Consider the following 9,937-nt stretch of genomic DNA (forward strand, 5'->3'; position numbering starts at 1 on the left):
ATGCATATCTCCCATCCCATTGGATCTGACCTGAGTAGGAGGCACTGTGGTAGCATGGTAGATGATCAATGTAGCAATGGTACCACCACTCAAGGTAGTAGGTGTAGTGGCAGTGGCAACCAAAAGATTCCATAGAATGAATGACCACATGGGATAATTATCGATATAAAGCTTATTCTAAGTTGAAATAATTGCAACCAAATCATTTCTTGCCATTGCAATATCCCCAAATAAATAAATGTGCTCTGCACAAATAAAACTGCAAGCCTAAGGCTATCGATACAAATGAGTGTGCTACCCACGCAAATATGACTGCAATGTTTGCAAAAGCCTCAAGGCTACCAATAAAAATGAGCATGCTTCCCTAAATAATATGATTGCAATGTCTGCAAATGTGACTTCCCCTAATGTAGCCAAATGCACAAATTTGCCCATAAAGCCTACTTGCAAAAGATTGGCCTACAAAAGGCTAGCGGTAAAGGTTTGTCCTACAGAACTCTCTCATTCAAAACTCTATCCAACTACTAATTCAAGGGCAAATACATGATCAAATGTATTTAAAAATGAAGTCCCTAATCCAAGAGGGCTAATGCACAACAACAATAGCACAAGCCTCTGATGTGTCCCAAAAAATTTAGGGGAAGTTAGGGCAACAAATGACAAGACAAGTGCCAAATTTTGAGTCACGGATAATGCATGAATGTGCAAATATCCTAAAATCCTCAAATGTTGATAGATATAGCAGTCCCAAATTTATTAGAGTTGTCTAAAACATGCCAATGCAAGTTGCAAATTGCAAATGGGAGTTGAACTGCAAGTGAACTAGAATTGCAATAGGACTCAACCTACAAATTTTGAGTCACCAAATTTTGTAAGATGTAGATTGCAAATGGGAGTTGAACTAGAATTGCAATAGGATTGAGTGTGCAATCTGCTATCAAAATATATGACGTATAGATTACTTGTCTGAAAACTATATGGACGACCAACTGTGTACGAACTGGAGTAGGTGCTGAACGATACAAAGTGACAAATGTTGGAAAACTATGTCTGTACAATCGTACATATACTATATAAATCGCCGTACATGTGTACAAACAAGAGTGCAAATATTTATATACAAGTTCCAGGTAGTAACATGATCTGTATGGGCAGTTTTCTAGTAGGTATCGAAAGTTTTGATTGTGTTTGCTAGCAAATGCTGTAGCAAATGCAACTAAAATAGGTCACAATTGTATGACAGATGAGATAGATGAAAATGGTGGCATACATCTAGGCGTTTCCTGTGGACTTATTATATTCCCTCAGAATCTCAAAATTTTCCCAATCCACTAAGGGGTAAATCACAAATTCTCTCCCTTTGATGCCATACTATTTCAGCTTGTAGCTTAGGGGCCAAGTAGGTCTTCAATCTCCCATTTTTAAAAAATATTCCAATAAATATCTTTGAAAGTCTTGATGCTCATTTGTCACAATAGCTGTTTTCATGCTTTTGCTCTTATTTGTCCGCTTCACTTTGCATGGGGATTGGTAATGGCTTTCCATGCTATGCTTGGGCTTCAAAATGATGCTTCGGTGCCATACCTTTGCCTTATCTTCTTCGAAAGCAAAACTATTGGTGAAGTAGTAAGTGGGATATTAACATGAAAGAGGCATTGGGTATTTACAAGGTTAATGACATGCATATCAAGGGCCTTGCATGCATAGGTAGTATTTATTGCCTCATGATAAATCATCAAGTGACTTGAGAGTACAAGGGCACTTTATGTGCTCACTTTTGTGGGCTATCTAGGTATGAGGATGCACATTGTAATTGTATCATCAACTATAATTGGTGTGTGATTGGAAATGAGCATTAATGTGGCCATAACTTGAATACAATATTTGAATATGCTAGATTGACTAGCTTAGTGGGTAGCTTCTCTCATTGGAGTTAGTTGAGTTGTAGAGACTGCCTCTATTTCACCAAGTTTGTAGTTTGTAGCCACACTTAAACTTGATGTCATGAATTCTATTCGCACCACTGCTTGCAAGAACAAAATTGGTGTGAGGTAATTTCTAGATTAGAAGGCATTCAGTGGGCCCACAATGTGGTATGAAGTTTAAAATCCCAAGTGTTGAATGCTCAAGATCTTATTTATTGACTTGCCCTTTCCATTGCATCAAGTATAGCACGTAGTAGCTATTGTATGCATGATCAAAAAGCTTACAAGGTGTTCATGAATGAGTGCCTTGGCTAATCACAAACATGATGGGGCATTTAAATTGATAGAACAAGAACAAAGATGTAGTCTGTTGAGCTACATTGCCTTGGAGTACTTTGGTCACTCATAAACATGATGAGATAGGTACTATTCTCAAATAAAAATTAACTTATAGTCCAAGCTAAATTGTCTTGGAGTGCTTTGGAGTTGGCACATTTCATGGCATGATCAATTGTAACAATGAGATACTTATTTGAGTTGCTTAGATAACTCCCTTGAATCAATCCCCATCTTTAGAGATCCTTCCATGCTTGACTTGGGTGTAGGGGCATACATTTTCACTTGGAAGGTATCAACTCAAATCAAAAGTGCCCTCTTGCCAGACTTGGTGAGGGTCTTCCAAGACCAACACCCTCCCTCCCTCCCCCCCCCCCCCCCCTCTCTCTCTCTCTCTCTCTCTCTCTCTCTCTCTCTCTCTCTCTCTCTCTCTCTCTCTCTCTCTCTCTCTCTCTCTCTCATCTGATCTGAGGAGCTCCTAGCTGAGCCACACACCCTAGCTAACCTTGAACCCTAGCATTGCGCACAATAGCAACTTGCTCTGGAACTCCTAGCTCGAAGGAACCATAGCTATTGTGCACAATGGCAACTCATTCTAGAACCCCACAACAACGCATTAGCTCGAAAGTGCATGTAGGAAGCGAACAACAGGTTGCTCGCTAAAAGTATGTTGCTTAGCTCGAAGGTGCATAGTTGAAGCTACTAGATCATTACAACATGAAGCATTGCTAGTGTATGCTCCAATAGCTGGCTCTAGGTTGCAATACCCCTCCATTGTTGGTCGTTTGTGCTGCAACCGCCTCGTTTTGATTGGATTTAGTCACCCTTTTGTTGATTTACACTCCAACAACCACCGCCATTGTTGGCCGTTCATGCTCCAATAGCTCATTTTGATTGGCTCTAGTTGATCACGATTCAAATAGTGCTAGGAGACTACTTGCAGCCCACTCTTAGGGACCTGCTGCATCATACACAATTGGATTCATTCCTTTTAATAGGCAAAAAGATTAAGTCACAAAATTTCATCTGCTGTCAACAAAACTTGATAGAAACAAACGTGGCATTTTTTATGAAATTATACAGCATTGATTTTTTTTGTTTTGGTTCTTTTAACAACTCAATATAACCAAGGCTAAGGTCAATTCTTTTCGACAAGCTGTGAGGTTTAGACATCTTGTCATATAATACATTTGTCTTGATGCTCATTTGACATAATAGCTGTTTCATGCTTTTGCTCTTATTTGCACGCTTCACTTTGCATGGGGATTGGTGATGGCTTTCCATGCTATGCTTGGGCTTCAAAATGATGCTTAGGTGCCATACCTTTGCCTTATCTTCTTCGAAAGCAAAACTATTGCTGAAGTAGTAAGTGGGATATTAACATGAAAGAGGCATTGGGTATTTACAAGGTTAATGACATGCATATCAAGGGCCTTGCATGCATAGGTAGTATTTATTGCCTCATGATAAATCATCAAGTGACTTGAGAGTACAAGGGCACTTTATGTGCTCACTTTTGTGGGCTATCTAGGTATGAGGATGCACATTGTAATTGTATCATCAACTATAATTGTTGTGTAATTGGAAATGAGCATTAATGTGGCCACAACTTGAATACAATATTTGAATATGCTAGATTGACTAGCTTAGTGGGTAGCTTCTCTCATTGGAGTTAGTTGAGTTGTAGAGACTGCCTCTATTTCACCAAGTTTGTAGTTTGTAGCCACACTTAAACTTGATGTCATGAATTCTATTCGCACCACTGCTTGCAAGAACAAAATTGGTGTGAGGTAATTTCTAGATTAGAAGGCATTCAGTGGGCCCACAATGTGGTATGAAGTTTAAAATCCCAAGTGTTGAATGCTCAAGATCTTATTTATTGACTTGCCCTTTCCATTGCATCAAGTATAGCACGTAGTAGCTATTGTATGCATGATCCAAAAGCTTACAAGGTGTTCATGAATGAGTGCCTTGGCTAATCACAAACATGATGGGGCATTTAAATTGATAGAACAAGAACAAAGCTGTAGTCTGTTGAGCTACATTGCCTTGGAGTACTTTGGTCACTCATAAACATGATGAGATAGGTACTATTCTCAAACAAAAATTAACTTGTAGTCCCAGCTAAATTGTCTTGGAGTGCTTTGGCGTTGGCACATTTCATGGCATGATCAATTGTAACAATGAGATACTTATTTGAGTTGCTTAGATGACTCCCTTGAATCAATCCATGAAGTCGGGCCCCATCTTTAGAGATCCTTCCATGCCTGACTTGGGTGTAGGGGCATACGGTTTTACTTGGAAGGTATTAACTCAGATCAAAAGTGCCCTCTTGCAACACCTGGTGAGGGTCTTCCAAGACCAATACCCTCCCTCCCTCCCCCCCTTTCTCTCTCTCTCTCTCTCTCTCTCTCTCTCTCTCTCTCTCTTATTTGATCTGAGTTGAGCTCCTAGCTGAGTCACACACCCTAGCTGACCTTGAACCCTAGCGTTGCGCACAATAGCAACTTGCTCTGGAACTCCTAGCTCGAAGGAACCATAGCTATCGTGCACAATGGTAACTCATTCTAGAACCCCACAACAACGCATTAGCTCGAAGGTGCATGTAGGAAGCGAACAACATGTTGCTAGCTAAAAGTATGTTGCTTAGCTCGAAGGTGCATAGTTGAAGCTACTAGATCATTACAACATGAAGCATTGCTAGTGTATGCTCCAATAGTTGGCTCTAGGTTGCAATACCCCTCCATTGTTGGTCGTTTGTGCTCCAACACCCTCGTTTCGATTGGATTTAGTCACCCTTTTGTTGATTTACACTCCAACAGCCGCTGTCATTGTGGGCCGCGTCCATGCTCCAATAGATGATTTTGATTGGCTTTGGTTGATCACGATTCAAACAGTGCTAGGACGCTGCTTGTAGCCCACTCTTACAGACCTGCTGCAACATACACAATTAGATTCATTCCTTTTAAGAGGCAAAAAGATTAAGTGACAAAATTTCATCTTCTGTCAACAAAACTTGACAGAAACAAACGTGGCATTTTTGATAAAATTATACAACATTGATTTTTTTTGTTTTGGTTCTTTTAACAACTCAATATAACCAAGGCACAAGTCAATTCTTTTTCAATTAGACTTGTAAGGGCACACAAGCTAACATGCCTTGGTCTTGCAAGTTGACATTTGTTGCAATTCAACAAGACTTGTTGGAGCACACATGTTTTGGTCTTATAAACTAAAAAAATTATAAAAGAAGATGGCTAGAATTTTCCCCAAAAATGTCAAGGGTCTCTCTTCCATAACCCAAAAGGCATCATTCGAGACTCTTAAGCTCCACATGTAGTTATAGAGGATATTGTTTATTGATCTTCCTCAACCAGTGGCACCTGGTTGTATCTGCTATGACCATGGCTACTCTATCCCATTATCTTGCACCCCAAATGTAACCAAAAATCGTGGATTCGAACTACCACTAGAGGTCAAACAAGCACTCGCACCCATCTTTAACCTATTAACCACAGGCAGGAGGGGAAAAAAAAGGGACACGTGGCAACTTAGAGAACAAGAGCTTGCCACGTGTCACAAAGAAGGAGCTTCTAGATGGAGGCTTTGAGAGTTGTAAGGAGATGGAAAGGCAGAAGGTAGGCTTTAAGTGGTGAGGAGGTGGAAAGACAAGCGGCAACTTTGGGAGGAAGCAGGATATGGAAGGTTGAGGGAATGAAGGGAGGAGATGGAAGGTCTCACAGCCTTAGGTTAAGACTTAGCCAGAATTTCAAAAGCCAATCCAAGTTTCTGACGATCGACAGCACGCATCACGATGAAATAAAATCTTGAAGAGGATACCGATCAATGCATGTGCCAAAAGGAGTCTTGAGTGTTTAAAATATGCATTTGTTTCGGTGTTGATCATTTTTGAATTAATTTTTGCTTGATCCATTTCCTTGATTCTAGCAAAGCAGACAAATGAGAGCTCCATTGGATCTAAACAAAGGAAGCAAATTGGATTCTTGAATCTAGCGTTGACGAAAGAAGCTCGCACAAAGTCATTCAAGGTCTAAGAGAGGATGAGGCCTACCTTGTGGCATTTAATTTATAAACCACCATTGCTAGATTACTGGAAACTTTCCCACTAAACTAATAGTATAATATGTAGAAGAATAGAGTTGCACTATAGAAGGAGCTGAGGGGAGTGTTCATATGCGTGCTTTTGCATAGAAATGCGCTCCCCCTGATGTTGACATGATGGTCCTCTTCAAATGCACAAAGTGGATCCCTTGCAGAATCTTGCATTACTCCTAAGCCAAATCTTGCATTACTCTTAAGCCACAGCCAGTTATGAGACGATTCACATAAGAAACCGATCGAACGATGGGAGTGTGACTCCTTGAGGCAAATGCTTTCTAGTGGCTAGCTGAGGGAACATCCCCCTTGAGATAGGGAGTGGTTGAGGAGTGGCCATGTATCTCTGCCCATGTATTTCTACTTGCTAGCTAAGGGAACATCCACCTTGAGATGAGGAGAGGCCACGTATGCTGCCCATGTATTTCTGGTGGAGGATGGCCATGTATCTGTGCTAGTGCAAAGCACTGGTTCATCAGCACTCGTACTGAATGGGAGACGCGTGAATGGCGAGCCACGTAGGCGAAATGGGCACCGGGTGTGGAAACAAGCCGATGGTCAAATTGTCTTGTTTTGTTTTGTTTTGAGAGCTGGTCAAATTGTGTGATGTTGTGGGCTAGAAATTTGCAAAGGTAAGGAAGGTCAAAGGGGCCGATAACTGCGAGGTTAGAGGCACAGAATTTGCAGCTACAAGCAAGACATGAGGGGGGCATCAAACGATTCTTCATTGTGGCTCAAGGCTATGGCTATGGCTGTGGCTGTGGCTGTGGAACTTGCCCCTCCAAAGTCAGGCAATGATCAACTTTAGTTTATGGAAGCACCCATATGGAAATCTGATATCAACAGTTTGAATTTCACTGTCGAGCAGCAGATTTGTTGGTCATCTGGGCAAGAAATTAGTTCGGTCTTCAAAGGCCCTGCATCGTCTCACTGAAATCTAGCCTTCTCTGTCTTCTTTCAGATGTATTCACATCCAGAACCCATTTTGTATCATCACAACACTACCCTTGGAATTTGGAAAGGCCGTAAAATTATATGGCGTCGCCTGTCTTCATATTTAGGTAAGAATATTTAAGCAACTTGGTCCTTCTTTTGCTGGGTATAAGCAATCAGGTTCGGCGATATCGGCGTCCTCCGTCTTATCGGGTTTGTTTTCTGATCTTTAGATAAAAACGATGAATCGATTTCCGTCTGGATGCACGTTGATAAGTGCTTGGGTGTCATTACAATGGAGATTTGTGGTGTGAGAAAGGAGCTTGGTCGTCACCGGTCAGATTGATCCTCAGCTTATGGTTAATGGAGTCCCTAAAGGATAAGAACACCGGGCATTTTCGTTGTGTTATATCGTTATTAACCTACAGCTAATGCATGACATCATTCCTCTAGACCGCATTACAGAGATTTGAAGCATTTGCTTTAGATAGCAGGTTCTATCTGTAATTTTGCCCCTCCGTCATCATGGGAAGTGATAATGACGGCGGCCGAAAGGGAAAATTTTCCAGCACGTGCGAATGGACTCCGGGTGCTGTTTTCTGTCTGTTAAATCGGTACGGAGAGAAATATGCACTAGGCAGGGGATATCTGAGAAACAGAGACTGGGAAGAGGTGGTCGGAACTGTGAATTCCCATCGTGAGGGGCAGAGGCGCCCCAAAACAATGAAGCAATGCAGGGATAAAGTAGACAGTCTGAAGAAGCGTTACAAAGTGGAGAAGAGGAGGATTGTAAGTGTTGGGATAACGTCTAACTCATGGCCTTTCTTTGCAAAACTTGATGAGATCATGACATCTGTACCAAAAACATGCAAGGCATTAGCTTATCCACAGAAGCAAGCAAGGGTAGTAGGCAGTTTTGATGTTGGGCGCAGTGTATCTCCAGGTGAGCAGGACCGTCCTGATAGTTACAATGAGAAGGGAGAAGAGTCGCCTTCCACTGGTGACTCTCCGACAGATAGTGAAACTAGAGAATGCGGACAAGGGGGTTCTTCTGAAAGAAAAGGCAAGACATCACTCAAGGATTCTGATGAAACCTCTGAGGATGACTCGGACACGCCAAGCACTAGTCAGAAGAGAGTCCCAGATACACAGGAATCTATGGATGATGGCAGTTGTGCAAAAAAGGTGGAGCAACTGTCTGAGAGAATGGTCAAGTGGCTTGCAAAGAAGAAACGGCAAATGAGTTCGCAGCCCATGCAAGCTTTGGCTGAGGCAATAATAGGCTTTTCAGATGTCTATGCCAGGATTGAACTCGCGAAAATTGAAATTTACACGAACATGCAGCTTGAAATTGCAAAGCTCGACAGGACAACGAAAAGCAGAAAGAGAAAGTCTGCATATTCTAGCGCATCGGCGGAATCAGAGTCCAGATAAGGCTATTTCTGGGGCAAGAAGACAGCAGTGTAGGTTTTCCTTGACATCTCTGGCAAGCTCAGGTAACCTACCTGAATAGATTAGCAGACGTAAGTATTGAGAGTTTAGGGGATGGCAAAAGAGAGGACTGCATTTTTTACAGGATTTGCTGCTCATTGGGAGGATTATGGACGTGAGAACTTGAGTTGTGCTCTTGAGCATCAGGACAAATCCTTGACCCGTCTGTCAACAAGAAGGTTCATGTCACACGTAAAGGTTTGAGAGCTCATGGATTCCATTTGGGTTATGAGCAATCATGGCCTGTTTTTGATAGTGTAGAAAGCATCTTTATTAGGAGCTGAGGACTGGTGGTAGACTGCACAAGAAGTGCGACAGGCTTTTGAAAAGGTTGCCCAAAGGGAGTTAATTTTTTTGAACGAGAAAAAAAGAAATGTTGCTTTAGCTTGAACATGTAATTATCCTGTTTACCAGGTGGGCTTCATCACTTCGCTCTTTCATCTATGCAGGCACTTTTTGCTGTGCAATTTTGGGCAGCTGCCCTCATTTTTGAAGAGCATCTTTTTCCGAGGATTTAACAGATTGAAGCTGATTATTTATAACCATTTTATGTCGCATTTGGGCCTATGCAGCTGTACTTGTATTAAAGAACTTGTTGAACTTAAGAATGGTTGAGCTAACTTGAAGGGTTTTGATATGAACTTCTCACCAGCCTGCATATCACTTATATCTAGGCTTGTTAAAGTCTATCAATATGGAGGGAGAGTGACTTGCTGAAAAAAGGGTGCAAATTGTCATTTCTGTAGGTGCATGCCCAGGCAGCATCACAAGCCTGTCACTTGTGATACTGAACAAATGTTCAAGTCGTCATTTCTATAGGTGCACGGCCAGGCAGCATCACAAGTCCTCACTTAGGATGCTGCATGCAGTTTTGTACGCTTGACCTCTAGTTTTACTTTTCACACGATCCTCTGCTGCCTCTGCCTTTACTTAGATAAATGGGTTTTACAGCTGTAGCTTTTGTTATTGTTTTCAGGAAATGTTTTTACTGAACTGCAGTTTCCTAGCTGCTGCTAATTAGTTAAAGGCATTATGGGTCTAAGGAGAGGAAGCATGGCACGAACTCTAGCAATAATATAAGCAAATACTGTTTTACTGGATTTGTTAGAAGTGGAAGAGGTCAATCATGAAGCAAA

At 41.6% G+C, this 9,937-nt stretch overlaps 1 protein-coding gene across 1 annotated transcript; it reads left to right on the plus strand.

The window, feature by feature from the left end:
• Positions 1-6,821: 6,821 nt before the first annotated feature.
• Positions 6,822-9,422, plus strand: LOC147897073 (uncharacterized). The gene is made up of 2 exons (XM_087382088.1): positions 6,822-7,438; positions 7,544-9,422. Exon 2 carries the CDS (start codon positions 7,836-7,838, stop codon positions 8,742-8,744), a length of 909 nt encoding a protein of 302 aa, XP_087238214.1. The 5' UTR covers positions 6,822-7,438; positions 7,544-7,835; the 3' UTR covers positions 8,745-9,422.
• Positions 9,423-9,937: the final 515 nt, after the last annotated feature.

Source organism: Dipteris shenzhenensis, chromosome 11 (genome assembly GCF_047967505.1).
Source record: "Dipteris shenzhenensis isolate YYH24624 ecotype China chromosome 11, Dip_SZ_1.0, whole genome shotgun sequence".
Lineage (NCBI taxonomy): Eukaryota > Viridiplantae > Streptophyta > Polypodiopsida > Gleicheniales > Dipteridaceae > Dipteris > Dipteris shenzhenensis.